Raw genomic sequence first — 17,412 nt, forward strand, 5'->3', positions numbered from 1 at the left:
CCTGTAAAGTTTGAGAGTCTACAACTGTTGCAGGCAGTGCGTTCCATGGCCCTACTACTCCTCGAGTAAAAAAAAAACACTATCTCTGACATCTATAGATATCACTTCTTTAGGAAATCTCCATAATGGGAAAAGATTTAAAAAGGGACCTAAGGGGCAACTTTTTCGTAGAGGGAGATGCATGTATGGAATGAACTGTCAGAGGAAGTGGTGGAGTATGATGCAACTACATTTAAAAGGCATCTGGATGGGTAATGAATGGGAAGGATTTAGAGGGATATGGACTAAATACTGCCTAATAGGGCTACATTAATTTAGGATTTCTGGTCAGCATGGATAAGTTGGATCGAAGGGTCTGTTTCCGTGCTGTACATCTCTATGACTATTACTTTCTAAATGGTCTCTGCTGGAGAGACTTTAATTTGGCATATTTGTTCAGACCCTTGACCAGGATGCATCATACATAAAGTTTCTGTGCTGTCCGTCTCTATGACTCAGTTTGTCCTGTGTTCCCAATGATTTCAAAATAAAAGTTACAGTCCCACATAACATTTCACTGAACTATTAATTTTCAATTAACGGCTTAAAACTTGCCCAGTCACGCCCTACAGTTGAACTTGAAGACAACAATTGCAAAATGTTGCAGAAACAATGCTTATCAAATTAAATGCAAATTATGTTACCTTATCTGCTGCAGACACTTTGGCTCCCTTATCCAATAAAAGTTCAACAATTTCAATATTTCGCATTTTAGTTGCCTTAATGAGAGGCGTCTCACCATCCTGAAAATGCAAAAAACATTTATTTCATTTTAAAATTAGTGTATTCTATTTAAAATTGCCTAGATCCCCAAAGAACAATGTTTTCATATAGTACATCACTGGGGAGTTGTAGCAATTCTCAAAAGACTGCTACACATAATTCTATGCTAATCACCCCAAAAATAGGGAGGAAAAGCAAAAAGCAAAAAGACATAATCAATTAGCTTATTCACAAATCTTTTTGACATGAAAAATGGGGTTTGAAAGAAGTTTTCAAAGTCATGAGGATCCTGGACTAAGTAGATAAGGAGAAATCGTTCCCACTTGTCAAAGGATAGAGAACGAGAGGGCAAAGACATAAGTTAATTGGTACGAGAAACAAATGCGCTTAAGAGAAAAAAAATAACGCTCACAGTGAATACAATAGGTTTTGTAATGCATTACCTTTAAGCAGGTACAGGCAGGTTCAATCAAAATATTCAAGGGAGCATTAGATGATTCTTCAGATAGAAACAGTGGGCATGCATAAAGGTAAAAGATTGGAAAATAGTACTAAGTGATAATGATCATTCAGACAGCTGGTGCAGACCCAATGGGTTGAAAGGCCTCCAGCCACAGCAAAAAAGTTCTGTGAAATAATATACCTCTATGAACTCAGTTATTGTCAACAAATAATGGAATACTAATTTGGAAATGCTTTAAAAAGACAGTGTGGTTCAGTATTGCAATGTGAAATATCACAGACTGCTGTGGCAATATTTTTCAAAAATGAAATTAAAATTAGTGACCACAGAAATACCAAAGTCTGAAAACAAAGAAAGTATTTCTAACTAAGTACATCTAGGCCAGATATGGTACAAGCTAAATTCAGGTAAAAGCTCTCTTTAGCCTCCCTCCAACTTCCACATGACAGAAATATTCTTTTGTAGGTTAATTATTCCATTTTCCTACTAATCACTCTTATGGCTTCTGTCATGTAACTTGTAGGAGAATCTCAGGCGTAGAGGGCATACTCTCAGAGAAAGGGGTTGCCAGTTAGAGAAGAAATTCTTCCTCATCCCTGCCCTAAGAGATTAATGAATCTGTGAAATTCTTTACTGCAGATGCTGTACAGGCTGAAATATTCAAGATTGACACAGACATTTTTAATTGGTAAGGCAATCAAGGATAATGGGGAAAGGGCAGGAAAGTGGAGTCAGGATTACAGATCAGCCATCATCTTCTTGAATTATACCACAGATTCAACAGGCTGATTGACCGACTTCTGCTTGTATGTCATGTGATCTTATGTTTCCCCTGCTTCCATACCATCATACTGTTCAGTCTACATATTCAATAAAAACTAGCCAGCTCTCCCTTCATGGATATGTAATTAGTTTTAATATACTTGTCAGTCACTGGAATTCTTCTTATTCATTTACGAGCTGTAGGCACCACTGACTAGGCCATTAGTTATTGCCCATGAGAAGGTGGTAATGAGCGTCTTGAAATGTTGCACTTCAAGTGGTGCAGGTGTGCCAAAGTGCAGATGGGGAAGGAGTTCTAGGTTTTTGACCAGCAACACTGAAGGTACAAAAATGCAGTTCCAAGTCAGGATGGTGTGAGGCTTGGAAAAGATCTTGACAGTGGCATGTCTATGTTTCTATTGATAGGCTCACTCGTGAAACACGGCTGAGAAACAACCACTGATTAGAAGAGAATCTTCTTCCAAAAGCTTCGACTTCCACAACATGTTTGGAACCAGCAGATTGGATTTTGGTTTACAGGATGTCTTTTACACAAGCCTGATCTAAGTTCTACAAACTAGTCGTAAATGTGAAATGAAGGTGGGGCAGTCTATGAATGCGCTGGCACTGTTGTCACTGCACAAACTTATGTGCCTGCATAAACAAATCCTGATGTAGTAAATGTTAAAGCCAGCTAACATTAACACCACCTTCTGCTTGTGCCAAGACTAATTGCCGTTTTGATGTTCCAAGTAACCACTCCATTTCTAGAGAGCTGATGACTCATTCCCAAATTGCAATTTCTAGATCATCTTCCTGCTACAATAATTAGCACCTATTCAGCCAACAACTTCTTGCTGATTAGGTATCTAGATTGCTAGTTAGCTTCTAAAAATATAGTTTTCTTAATTAGCTTGCACTCTTAGTCCAAAAGCAATGAATGTGGCTCTCAGAACAAAATTTAAAAATCACACGACACTAGATTATAGTCCAACAGATTTACAGAACAAGCTTGGTTATTCGAACGAGATGATGGGGAGTACTTTGTTCAGATAACTGATTGTTCGGATAACAGATAACGTTTTTATGGGACCTTGAGATCTTGTTTGGATAATCTGAAATTCAGATAATTGACGTTTGAATAACTGTCCTACTTGACGAAGGAGCAGTGCTCCAAAAGCTTGTACTACCAAATAACCTGGTGTCTGTCTACCCCAGTCCAACATCGGCACCTCAAACATTTGTTCTCAGAACAAGCACAGTGAGGACAAGTCTTTCAATAAGACATCAAAACAGTTGATCTGATTCAGCATTTAAAGGCTTTCCAGCCTGTCAGATTCATACCCCATCAATAGCTGCTGTGCTCTCATAAGTTTCTGACAGTTTAGGAAACCAAGTAAAAATTGAGAATAATTCAAATAAAATTTTCATTTATTTCTTCAGACCTACTATCCCCACGCACCTCCAGAGGCACACTAAATGCCAGGGAATGGGATCATGTCATATTTTAGTCCCCAACCCATTCCATCCTTTCCCACCTTCCACTCCTAAACCTGGTTAAAGGTTAAAATTCGCCACTAAATAAGTAAAAGAATGGGTGCATTAAAGACAGAAAGGAACCGTTTTTTTTAAAAAAAATTGTAATATTTAAAACTTGGAACGATTCACAGCATATAAATAGTGAATCTCCACATTTACATTTCTTAACCATAAAAGATTTCCTAAGAAATGGTGACCATAACATGGAAGAATTTAGCATTCAGTTTGAGGGTGAGGAACTTGGGTCAGAAGCAACAGTGCTAAACTTAAATAAGGGTAATTACAAAAGAATGAGGGCAGAGCTAACTGGAGTGGTCCGGAAAAGGAGTCTAGCAGCAAATATGGGAGAGGAAAACTGACAGACTTAAAGAAAGCAGCTCACGGCTCACAGCGAAGACATATTCCAGTGAAAAAGGAGATTCTTGGAAGTGGTAAGCCATCCATATTAAAGTTAAGGATAGAATCGGATAGAAAAAAAACTACAATGTGGCAAAGATGAGTAGTAAACCAGAAGATTAGGAAAGTTTTGAAAACAAACAAAAGCTAACCAAAAAAGGAAGAAAAATAAACGTTCAGGATAAATTTTCAAATAATATCAAGATAATCAGCAAGCGCTCTTTTAAATTTATAAATAGGAAAAGGGAAGCCAAAGTGAATAAAAGTTATGCAGAGGATGGGTGGGAATAGTAATGAGGAACTAGGAAAAGGCAGAGGAGTTGAATTAATACTTTGCATCAGTCTTCACAGCAGAAGACACTCATTGCATTCTGAAATTACTAAAGAGCTAAGGGGCAAAAGGACAATAGGAAATAAATATAATAACTATTACTAGATAATAGGTGCTGGGGAAAATAAAAACTGATATACCCTCCCCTCCCACCTGATGGGACTCTAGAACATTAAAAAGTAGCTAGAGAGTTAGTGGATACATTGGCAGTAGCCTTAGTCTTAGAAGATTGGAAAACTTTCAATCTTCAAACAAGTATCTACGAACATTAAGCTAATCAGCCTGTTATTGGGAAAATGTTAGAATCTATTGTAAAAGATTTTAAAGCAGAGCATTTTGAGATACATAAAATGATCAGAGTCAGCATAGGTACATGAAGGGGAAATAATGCCTTACAAATTTACTCATTTTGTCTGAAGAGGTAACAGGCAGAATAGATAAAGGGTAAGCAGTAGATGTAGCGTGTTTGGATTTTCAAAGGCATTTGATAAAGTATCACACATAAGACAATTTAAGATGTCCAGTGTATTGGAGGAAGTATCTTAGTATAGTTAGAGGACTGGCTAATTAATGGAAGGCAGAGTTGGGAAGAGGGGGACATTTTCAGGATACCAACCTATAACCAGTGATGTGCCACAGGGATCATTGCCAGGACCTAATTAGTTACAATGTATATTAATGACAGGATGAGAAATGCATTATAGAAAGTTTGTGACGACACAAAAATAGATAGTAAGGCATGCGGTAAAGATTATAGAGTCTGCAGAAGGATACAAATAAGTGACTGGGCAAAGACTTGACAGATGGAATATAATGTAGGGTAATAGAGAAGCTGAATATTATTTAAATGCAGAAAGTTAGAGATTTGGGAATCCTCATCCATGAATCACAAAAGGCTGGCATCCAAGTTCACTGGCTACTAGGGAAGGCCAATGGAATGTCGGCCTTTATTTCAAAGGGACTGGAATATAAAAGTAGGAAAGTTTTCCTACAAGCATACAAGATACCAGTCAGAACACTGGAATAATGTGAAGTTTTGGGCTCCTTAGCGAAGGAAAGATATACTGGCTTTGAAGGTAGTCCAAAAAACATTGTCTGGCTGATACCTCGATAGGAATGTCTTATGGAAAGTTGATCAATTCAGCCTGTAATCATTCGAGGTCAAAAGAACGAGATGCAACCTTATTAAAACTACAAGATTCTTAGGGGAAATGACAAAAGATGCAGAAAGATTGTTTCCCTTGTGGAGGAGTCTAGGACCAGAGAGCCTAATCTCAGAATAAGGGGTTGCACATTTAAGACAGAGACAAGGAGGAATTTCTTCTCTCAGGAGGCAGTGAGACAGTGGAATTCTTTTCTGCACATAGCTGTTATGGCTGGGTCATTAAGTATATTTAAGGCAAAGATAGACAAATTTTCAACAGGCAATGGATTTTACAAGAAAGAAGCAAAGTGGAGTTTAGGATTATCAAACCAGCCACAGTCATTTTGCCTGGTAGAGCAGACCCAATGGGCTAAATGGCCTATTTCTGCTCCTATGTCTCATGGTCTTTTTCTTTTAACCTTCTGGGCAGTAAGAGGTTGAGTGGCAGTCCTTAACAATTATCATGTCACTCAGATGGTGCTTGGATTGGCAACTATTAGAATTAGGCAAAAGTTTGCATAAACCGCATCATCTGCCGACAATAGCTGCCACCTCCAAGTGGACGCCACCACCAGGGATATATTTCCCTCCCCACCCCTTTCCCTTAAGACCGTTCCCTCCGTGACTATCTGGTTAGATCCACGCCCTCCCCAACAATCCACCTTCCCCTCCTGGCACCTTCCTCTGCCACTGCAGGAATTGCAAAATCTGTGCCCACACCTCCCTCTAAGGCCCCAAAAGAGCCTTCCACATCCATCAAAGTTTCAGCTGCACATCCACCAATGTCATTTATTGTATCTGCTGCTCCCGATGCGGTCTCCTCTACTTTGGGGAGACTGGACGCCTTCTCGCAGAGCGCTTCAGGGAACATCTCTGGGACACCCGCACCAATCAACCCCACCGCCCCGTGGCCCAACATTTCAACTTCCCCTCCCACTCTGCCAAGGACATGCAGGTCCTGGGCCTCCTCCACTGCCACTCCGAGACCACTAAACATCTGGAGGAAGAACGCCTCATCTTCCGCCTCGGAACACTTCAACCCCAGGGCATCAACGTGGACTTCACCAGTTTCATCATTACCCCTCCCCCCTCACCTTACCCTAGTTCCAACCTTCCAGCTCAGCACCATCCTCAAGACCTGTCCTACCTGCCAATCTTACTTCCCACCTATCCGCTCCACCCTCTCCTCTGACCTATCACTTTCATTCCCACACCCATCCACCTACTGTACTCTTTGCTACCTTCTCCTCAGCCCCACCCCTCCCTCAGATTTATCTCTGCACCCCGGAGGCTCCTTGCCTTCAATCCTGATGAAGGGCTTTTGCCTGAAACGTCGATTTTCCTGCTCCTCGGATGCTGCCTGACCTGCTGTGCTTTTCCAGCACCACTCTAATCTAAACTATTAGAACTAACTTACTGTAGAGAGTTTGCAGTGCAATAAACTTACAAATGCAACAACTTTGCACAACCACAATGTTTGGTGAGATGATACGTATGTCAAGTTAATAATGGGGAAATACAAATTGGAAGACATTTACAACTGATACGTGATTTCCGTCACTGCAAGTTGTTGGCTGATTTTCAAAATATTGAATTGTCCGCAGCATTCAGACACCATTATTTTCTCAATTAAATCTCGACTGTGAAATTTTAATTAATTCCAGAATCAATCTATATAAAACTGATATAACCTAGCAGATAAAATATTACAGAGTCTCAATAGCAACCACGCAAGGATTCCTTGCAGTTCCAAATGAGGGAGAGAAGAAAACCTAATCTAAATTAATTTGACCAGACACATCTGAAAACAGAATCTTCCTTCCTGCAAGAAGCATGAGGTGGGAAAGAAGAAAAGTGACAAGATACCAAAAAGTAATAAGTTTAGTGTAAAGTTTATCAGCACAAATTCCAGTGAAGTATCCAGTCATACCTTAACGCAAATTTCTGTGTCAGGATTGCACTGAAGAATATCCCTTACTATGGTTGCATTTCCTTTCTCCACAGCCCAATATAGTGCAGTCTTATTATCCTAAAAGGAACATGAGAAAAGTTAGTTTTAGGTAAATGTCTAATTTCACCTAAAAGTTTATTATGTCAAAAGGTCAAAAAAATTTGATCTTCCCTGGGAGTAAATAACATGACACAATTTTAAACATCAGCCTTGACTCAGTGGTATTAGCTTTGCTTCTGAGTGAAAAGGCTGTGGGATGAGCCCTTATTCCAGAGAATGAAGCAGACAATCAAGGCTGGAAGAAACTACTTAGCAGAGATTTCTGATTTTGGATAAAACAATGAACAAAGGACCAACCTGGTGGTTGCAAAAGATTTTGTTTTTTTTTTGAAAACAGTAGCAGACAACTCCTCGTGACTAAGGAAAACATTTATTCTTCAATCTGTAATATTCAGCATATGTTATGTCATCACTTCCCTCATTGAAATTTCTGACATTGTTATATGCAAACTGGTTACTACATCTCCCTTCATCACAACAGTGACTACCTTTCACAGCATCGTATGAGCTATTAATCACTTCGGGACATCCAAAGTTAGTGAAAGAGTACCTAAGTGCAGATTCGCTCCTTCATTTCAAAACAATTCTTAACACCATCTGACTTTGTTAAGTGCACCATTCAGTAGCCCTGTCAACAATAACCCTGCAACATTTTAAACTACCAAAGCGCCATACGCATCATGACTACATTCACCATACTAATGTCTTAAATTTCAATACCTCTCCATATAATTTAAGTTTGTGTTTCATCTCCATTCCTGAGATACTGGGTGGTAGAGGAAGTATTTGATCATTGCAATCTGCATTTATAATTTTCTATTTGGTGGATAATCTTATTTTTTTAAAAAATCAAACAATTATTAACAACTGAAATAAAATAACTTCATATCTTTTGTAATGGTTTATGTTTAGACTTACTGTTCCCTTTATATCTATGTCCGCATATTTTTGCAGCAAAGCTCTGACAATCTCCACATGCCCACCTTTCACAGCACCAATTAAGACAGTGTCTCCACTCTGGAAAGAAAATGCACATACAGCACGATGAAAATTTGCTCAATAACCAAAACCACAATATTGGAAAATTAAAAGGCTTAACACTTCAGTTAGATCAGTAGGCTGCATGGCTGGTTTACGACGCAGAAAAACGCCAACTGCACCTGTTCAATTCTTGTACTGGCTGAGGTTATCCCAAAGATTCCATCTTCTCAACATCTCCCCTCATCCAAGGTGTGTTGCTCCACAGGTTAAACCACCAGAGGTCACTCTCGAAGGAGAGAGCAGCCTTATGGTCCTTTAGGATCATGACCCTTTTTAAACAGTGCTTATTTTGGCCTTCATTTGTGTGTTTGCAAAGTTCAAACCTACTTTTGAACAAACCTTTGCAAACAGCTATCCAAGTCAATAATTTAATTAAAAGCAAAGTACTGTTTTGATCTGAAAGATACTACCAGACTGGAAAAACTCAGGTAGTCTGGTAGCATCAATAGAGAGAGAAACATAGATAACGTTTTTGAGGAAGATATGACTTTCTTTAGAACTGAACATCCAAAGTTGCTTCTCTCCCCAAAAGCATTACTAGGCTTGTTCAATTTCTCCAGCACCATGTTTTCATTCCATTTATTTAATTATTGTTTTCTTTTGGGTACATACATACTCAAAAGGATTACTACCAATTACAGAATTAGAACCTAACCTTAACGATACTATTGTGATGAGGTGCTACCTTACAAAGAGTTAATCAACCCCAATGTCTAAAGGTTTCCTTGCAGCAAACTGTGAAAATGTATGAGCAAATGCCCAGCCAGCTAATCTGCTTGGAAAAGGATAGTGTGGCAGAGAAAAAAATATGAATAAAGATTAAAGGCATGTCAAAATCACAAAATCCATTTATAAAGATATTTATATGCCATATAATTGTTCATGAAGTCACCTGCAAAATCCATTTGCAGGTGACGTCATTAAATTATATGGCATATCCACATCACAATAGCAAAGGGACTTTAAAACAAGCTTTTGTTTGAGCATGAATTTGCATTAACCTCAAGAAACTCAAGAAGAAATTAACAAATACAAACCCTGTCAGGGATGTTGACGTAAGTGCCAGCGTCCAACAGATCCTGAACAATTTCAATGTGTCCTTCCTTAGCAGCAATCATCAAGGCTGTATTCCCATCTTTGTCAGTTAGATTAACGTTTGGATTGTACTTCAATAACTCCTTCACTCCTTCAGTGTAGCCACCTTTAACTGCCACTATTAGAGCAGTCATAGAGTTCTACAAGATGATGTGGAAAAATTACAGGTTTTTTTAAAAAATACTTTTCTAAAATAGACAAGTATCATTTATTCCTTTTGCAAAGTCAGAAATACTAACAAATAGACACTGCTGAAAAAGATATTTTATTAAGTGTTTGGCTTTGCGCTCATCAGGATAATTCATACAAACAGCAATTAATAGTACAAATGTTGGTTTTCCCGTTGTATTGGTATTCTTGTGAATTGTTCTGATGAGTGAGAGGTGAAAAGCTTCAACAAAATGTGTTTTTTTCAGCAATCCTCAAGTTATGTACTACCAAACAGCTAAGCAAATATAGAGATGTGCTATTTCCTGCTGCAGTGGACACACAGTAGAGTAGTCTGTGGATGAATCAAAGTAGGGAGGCGAGAGACAACTGAACCAGACAGGGTGTGTAAAAATTAAAAATACTTTAAAACCTCAGCCAAAGAATGTTGTCAAATACGGATTACAGCTCTGCAGGGGCAGAAGATCAAGATCAAGGACTCCTGGGATATATTCCCGAGACTTCCCTCAAATTCTTTTCTTGTCTTTTCTCCCAGTACCAGTTTCTTCTTAACATAGCTACCGCTCAGAAGTGATTTTAAACTTAGTGGGGAAATTGGAGCAGAGAAAACAAACTGAATTGCAAAGTCGACTGAACCAAGGGACTGGACAGGTAGCCTACACAAAGTAAGAAACAGAGTAATGAATGAGCTGAGCGCCAGGTTTGAGAGAAATTGGTGCAATAAGTCATAAATAATTGTAGAAACAAACATTGAGGAATCAACCAACCAGACTGCAGTTAGTATGAGTGCGTGCATGCATGCACATATGCTGTGGACAATACACGTATAATTCACTTCAGACTGGGCAAATTATGCAAATATCGTTGGAGGACAAGTCATAAAACACATTTAGGAGAGTTTCATAGAACATAGAACAGCACAGCCCAGTACAGGTCCTTCATCCCTCGATGTTGTGCCGACCTTTTATCCTACTCTAAGATCAAACTAACCTACATACCTTCATTTTACCATCACCCATGTGTCTATCCAAGAGTCACTTAAATGTCGCTAATGTATCTGATTCTACTACCACCACTGGTAGTGCATTCCATACACCTACCACTGCGTAAAGAATCAAGCTTGGACATCTCCTCCAAACCTTCCTCCAATCACTTACAATTATGCCCACTTGTGACAGCCATTTTTGCCCTTGGAAAAAGTCTTTGACTACTCACTATCTATGCGTCTCATCATCTAGTGCACTTCAAACAAGTTGCCTCTTACCCTTCTACGCTCCAATGAGAAAAGCCTTAAATCCCTCAACCTTCCTTCATAAGATATGCCCTCTAGTCCAGGCAGCATCCTGGTAAGTTTCCTCTGCACCCTCTCTAAAGCTTCCACATGCTTTCTATAATGAGACAACCAGAACTAAACCAGAGTTTCCCAGAATAATATACTTTTGGGTTGAGGTTATTTTAGAGGTTTTAAGGGTTAAATTAGATTAGATTAGATTAGATTAGATTAGATTAGATTAGATTAGATTACTTACAGTGTGGAAACAGGCCCTTCGGCCCAACAAGTCCACACCGCCCCGCCGAAGCGCAACCCACCCATACCCCTACATTTACCCCTTACCTAACACTATGGGCAATTTTTAGCATGGCCAATTCACCTGACCTGCACATCTTTGGACTGTGGGAGGAAACCGGAGCACCCGGAGGAAACCCACTCAGACACGGGGAGAACGTGCAAACTCCACACAGTCAGTCGCCTGAGGCGGGAACTGTTAAACTGTAACTGCACACTAAGCAATCCTCAAAAAGAGAATTGAGCGTATGACAAATTTCGCACCAAATCTCAAAGAAATTTGTTGAAAGAGAAAGAGAGGAAAAAAAGTATTTTTAAATCGTTAAAACTTTTTAAACATTGGTAAAGGAATTTGTTTATCCATGCATTTAAAACAAAGTTAGCAAGTGGGTACTATGTGCATCCCCAGAGCAAAAATATTTATTGCTAGAGAATGGGTCTACACTCGAGTTTAGAAGAAATCAGATTTTTGATTTTAAAATTTTCAAGATTATTGGGAATAGGTGGGAATGTGAAGTAATCAGATTAGCAATGAATTTATTTAATGACAGAGTAGGGTCAAGACCCTGAGGAGGGAGAAAGTGAGCACTGCAGATGCTGAGGAACATGTGAAAGAGTGTGATGTATGGAAAAGCACAGCAGGTCAGGGAGCATCAGAAGAGCAGGAAAATCGACGGTGAGCATAAGCTCTTCATCAGAATAACTGAGAGGCCAACTCCTTCTCCAAACTGCTATGTTTGTAATCGTTCACATGATTTTATTGAAACACAAAATTCTGAGTGGGACTACCAGGGTAAATGCCGAGATGCTGCTTCCCTTGGGCAAAGTATCTAGACTAAGGAGACGTAAACAGAAAAAATATTGGTTATTTAGGACTAAGCTAAGAGAATACTCTCTACCCAGGAGATAGAAAACCTCCTGAATTCTCTTCATAATTAGGTGGGGGATGGTCAGACACCAAATGTGCTCAAGACTTGAATTAACAGATTTTTGGACACCAAAGAAAATTAAACAATATGGGAAAAAACTTGCAGGAAAATAGGGTTGAACAAGAACAAGGACAGGAGTAGGCAATTCAGCCAATCAAGCCTGCTCTGCAATTTGATACATTGAGACGGAGATGAGATCAGCAATGTCACAATGCCTGCTCTCTATAATCCTTCAATCCATCACTAATTAAAAATCTGCCTACTGCCTCAAATTTACTTAACGTCCTGAAACCCGCCACACTCTGGGGTGAATTCCACAGATTCATGATTCTTTGAGGCAAGTAATTTCTCATCTGTTTTAAATCTGCTACCCGTTATGCTAAAATTGTGACTTTGTGTTCTAAAACACCCCTCATGAGCAACTGTCCTTTCTACGGCTACTTTGTCAATCCTTTCAGTATCTTATATACCTCAATTGGATATCTTCTTATTCTTTTAAATTTCAGCTTAAACTGGTCAATCTCACTTCATAATAAAAAGCCCCCCCCCCCCCCCGCCGAAGTAATCTAGTGAACCTCCTCTGAATTGTCTCCAATTCAACTACATCCTTCCTCGAGTAAGGAACCAAGGTTGTACACAATGCTCCTGGTGCAGTCTACCTAATACAGTTCCAGTAGCATTTCCCTACTTTTTATAGTATATAGCAACTAATGCAAAAATTCCATTTGCCTTCCTTATTATTACTTGCTCCATTCATGATAATGAAGGTTGGAACAAGGACATATAGCCTTCTCCTTATGATGAAAGGGATTGCTTTGTAACGACATCAAAAGCTGACTTGGAAAGAAGAGGCAAATGTACTGCAGCTCAAGTCATTCATTCCTTAATGAAGGGCTTTTGACTGAAACGACAATTCTTCTGCTTCTCGGATGCTGCCTGTCCTGCTGTGCTTTTCCAGCATCACACTCTTGACTGCAGATCAAGTCGTCCCTAGTTAAAATACAGGATTGGCTGGCTCACAGTACATTTGTGCAGGAGTTCCCCAGGATAGTGTCCTAGACCCAACCATCTTCAGTTGCTTGATCAATGACAGTCCCTCCAGCAGAAAATCAGAAGTGGTGATGTTTGCTGATGATTGCACAATGTTCAGCACTATTCACAACCCCTCAGATACTGAAACAGTTCATGTTCAAATACAACAAGATCTGAATAACATTCAGACTTGGGCTAGCAAATGCAAGTAACATGCAGACCACACAAATGTCAGGCAATGACCATCTCCAATAAGAAACAATCTCACCACCATCTTGAAATTCTATGGTGTTACCATCACGATTTCCCCACTAACAACATTCTGGGGTGACTACTGATTAGAAACCCAACTGGACTTATATAAATACAGATACATGGCAACAAGAGCAGATCAGAGACCAAGAACATTGAGGAGTAATTAATCTCCTGTCTCTACCATCTACCAGGCACAATTCAGGAATGTGATGCAACATTCCCCACTTGCATGATAGGTGCATCTTCAACAAGACTGAAGAAGCTTGACACCATCCAGTACAAAGCAGCCCTCTTGACTGGCACTGCATCCACATCTTCAACACAGACACTCAACATTGTGTATGCTCTACAAGATGACACTGCAAAAATTCACCAAAGTGCCTTAGACAGCACCTTCCAAACCTACAACCACTTCCATCCAGAAGGTCAAGGAGAGTAGATAAGTGAGAACACCCCCACTTGCAAATTCACCTCCAAGCCATTCACCATCCTGATTTGAAAATATCACTGTTCCTTCACAATTGCTGGGTCAAATTCTTGGAATACACTCTCCAAGGGTATTAAGTCTCTGGAACTCTCATCGCTGGGAATGTAGAAGGTTGGGTCATTGAGTACTTTTAGGAGAGGTAGATGGATTTTTAAATAACAAGGGAGTCAAGTGAAAGGTTATTGGAGAGGTAGGTGGGAATTTGATCAATCATGGTCTTATGTATGGTGGAGAAGAGTAGAGGAGCCAATGGTCACTCCTGTTCCTAGTTAATATCTTCATATGGAGAATGGGATTGTTATTTATTTTATGATATGATATGCAATATTAAAAAAATTTAAAAAGTTAAAAATGGATCAAGAAACAGATTAGACTTAGGTGAGAAACTATTAGGAGGCAGTGAGGAATTACTTGTATTTCAATTTGAGAAAGAGACGTCGAGAGGTGATAAGATCCCCAAGGGTCAAAGAGATGTACAGAACAGAAACAAACCCTCCGGTCTAACTCATCCATGCTGACCAGATATCCCAACTCCAACCTAGTCCCACCTGCCAGCACTTGGCCCATATCCTTCCAAACCCTTCCTATTCATATACCCATCCAGATCCCTTTTAAATGTTGCAATTCTACTAGCCTCCACCACTTCCTCTTCCACACACACATACCACCCTCTGCGTGAAAAAATTGCCCTTAGGTCTCTTTTATATCTTTCCCCTCTCACCCTAAACCTATGCCCTCTAGTTCTGGACCTCCCCACCACAGCAAAAAGACTTTGCCTATTTATCCTATCCATGCTCCTCATGATTTTATAAACCTCCATAAGGTCACCCCTCAGTCTCCAACGCTCCAGGGAAAACAGCCCCAGCCTATTCAACCTCTCCCTATAGCTTAAATCCTCCAACCCTGGCAATATCCTTGTAGATCTTTTCTGAACCCGTTCAAGTCTCACAACATCCTTCCGTTTGAAGGAGACTAGAATTGAACGCAATATTTCAAAAGTGACCAAACCAACATCCTGTACAGCCTCAACATGACCTCCCAACTCCTGTACTCAATACTCTGACCAATAAAGGAAAGCATACCAAACGCCTTCTTCACTATCATATCCAGTTGAGATTCTACTTTCAAGAATGTATGAACCTGCACTCCAAGGTCACTTTGTTCCATTCCATTCAGCGTATAAGTCCTGCTAAGATTTGCCTTTCCAAAATGCAGCACCTCGCATTTATCTAAATTAAACTCCATCTGCAACTTCTCAGTCCACTGGCCCATCTGATCGAGATCCCATTGTAATCTGTGGTAACCTTCTTCACTGTCCACTACACCCCCAATTTTGTTGTTATCTGCAAACTTACTAACTACACCTCCTATGTTCACATGCAAATCATTAATATAGATGACGAAAAGTAGTGGACCCAGCACTGATCTTTGTGGCACTCCGCTGGTCACAGGCCTCCAGTCTGAAAGCCAACCCTCCACCACCACCCTCTGTCTTTTACCTTTGAGCCAGTTCTGGATCCAAATGGCTAGTTCTCCTTGTATTCCATGAGATCTAACCTTACCAACCAGTCTCCCATGGGGAACTTTGTCAAACGCCTTACTGAAGTCCATACAGATCACATCTACACTCTGCCCTCATCAATCTGTTTGTTACTTCCTCAAAAAAACTCAATCAGGTTTGTGAGAAATGATTTCCCACGCACAAAGCCATGCTGACTATCCCTAATCAGTCCCTGCCTTTCCAAATACATGTACATCCTGTCCCTCAGGATTCCCTCCAACAAGTTGCCCACCACCGACGTCAGGCTCACTGGTCTATAGTTCCCTGACTTGTCCTTACCATCGTTCTTAAACAGTGGCATCATGTTAACCAACCTCCAGTCTACCTCACCTGTGACTATTGATGATACGAATATCTAAGCAAGAGGCCCAGCAAACACTTCCCTAACTTCCGACAGAGTTCTAGGGTACAGCTGATCAGGAAAACCATTACATTAGATTTTTAGAATTAAGCTGAGGAAAGTGGTGGTTCATGCCAGATTCACAACATAATACATTTAAGGAAGATTCAACTTCCTATTCAGTTGTATATAAAGGATCTAAGAGCAATGTACATTCTTCCTTCATGCTAACCAACCTCCTTACCTCATGTAAAACCAAAAAACAAGCTAATCAGCCTTTTGCGTTCTGACATGAATGATGACCTAAGGGGCAACTTTTTCACCCAGCGGGTGGTACGTGTATGGAATGAGCTGCCAGAGGAAGTGGTGGAGGCTGGTACAATTGCAACGTTTAAGAGGCATTTGGATGGGTATATGAATAGGAAGGGTTTGGTGGGATATGGGCCAGGTGCTGGAAGTGGGACTAGACTGGGTTGGGAATCTGGTCGGCATGGACAAGTTGGATCGAAGGGTCTGTTTCCATGCTGTATATCTCTATGACTCTATGATAATACTCAGCTTTACCTCAGCCGTCCATCATTTCAAAATTATCAAGCTTTTCACTATATCCGTGATGGATGTGCTGAAACTTCCACCAAATAAACATTAGAATTAAACAAAATGCTAAACTAAACATTTACAACATCAGAGTCATACTTGACCCTGAGATGAGCCTCCATCCACAACGAGGGTTGCAGCAAGAGATGAGCTGTGCCAGCAGCAGAGTGTGAATAGATGTCATTGCATTCTCCCAAACTGATAATCTGCAGGTAATTTGCATATCAACCAGGAGATAGCAAAGTTTAGTGCCTTTTATAACTGTGTAAATTTAGGTTCAGTCTGATCCTTATTTACTTGTGGTTCCATGAACAGCTATTTTTATTAATGTTGTCCTCTTTTACAAAGTCACTTTAATCTATCAAGGTTGCATTAAAATCAGTGATAGAGGTAGAATATTGATAGTCCACTTTCACTCCAATTCCAACACTTCATAAACTGGAGGTCAGGCAGAACTATGATGTTGTGGTTCTGTTCGCCGAGCTGGAAGTTTTTGTTGCAAACGTTTTGTCCCCTGGCTAGGCGACATCATCAGTGCTTGGGAGCCTCCTGCGAAGCGCTTCTTCGATGTTTCCTCCAGTGTTTATAGTGGTCTGTCACTGCCGCTTCCGGTTGTCAGTTTCAGCTGTCCGCTGTCGTGGTTGGTATATTGGGTCCAGGTCGATGTGTTTGTTGATGGAGTTTGTGGATGAATGCCATGCCTCTAGGAATTCCCTGGCTGTTCTCTGTCTGGCTTGCCCTATGATAGTAGTGTTGTCCCAGTCGAATTCATGTTGCTTGTTGTCAGCGTGTGTGGCTACTAAGGATAGCTGGTCGTGTCGTTTCGTGGCTAGTTGATGTTCATGTATGCGGATTGTTAGCTGTCTTCCTGTTTGTCCTATATAGTGTTTAGTGCAGTCCTTGCATGGTATTTTGTACACTACTACCAGCTA

The 17,412-nt window shown here is 40.2% G+C and overlaps 1 protein-coding gene across 10 annotated transcripts in view; it reads right to left on the reverse strand.

Moving 5' to 3' along the window:
* The window catches only part of kidins220b (kinase D-interacting substrate 220b), a 152,593-nt gene that overhangs the window by 96,309 nt on the left and 38,872 nt on the right, over positions 1–17,412 (reverse strand). For all 10 annotated transcript variants that reach the window (XM_043678261.2, XM_087977882.1, XM_043678271.2 and 7 more), the window contains exons 8-11: positions 9,487–9,684; positions 8,327–8,425; positions 7,328–7,426; positions 684–782 (exon numbers count right to left, since the gene is read on the reverse strand). In XM_043678261.2, coding sequence (XP_043534196.2) covers positions 684–782; positions 7,328–7,426; positions 8,327–8,425; positions 9,487–9,684 — 495 coding nt within the window. The remainder of the gene's footprint in view (positions 1–683; positions 783–7,327; positions 7,427–8,326; positions 8,426–9,486; positions 9,685–17,412) is intronic.

The sequence above is a fragment of the Chiloscyllium plagiosum genome, unplaced genomic scaffold (assembly GCF_037043375.1).
Source record: "Chiloscyllium plagiosum isolate Xiang-an unplaced genomic scaffold, Cpla_swu_hap1 HiC_scaffold_3, whole genome shotgun sequence".
In the NCBI taxonomy this organism is placed as follows: domain Eukaryota; kingdom Metazoa; phylum Chordata; class Chondrichthyes; order Orectolobiformes; family Hemiscylliidae; genus Chiloscyllium; species Chiloscyllium plagiosum.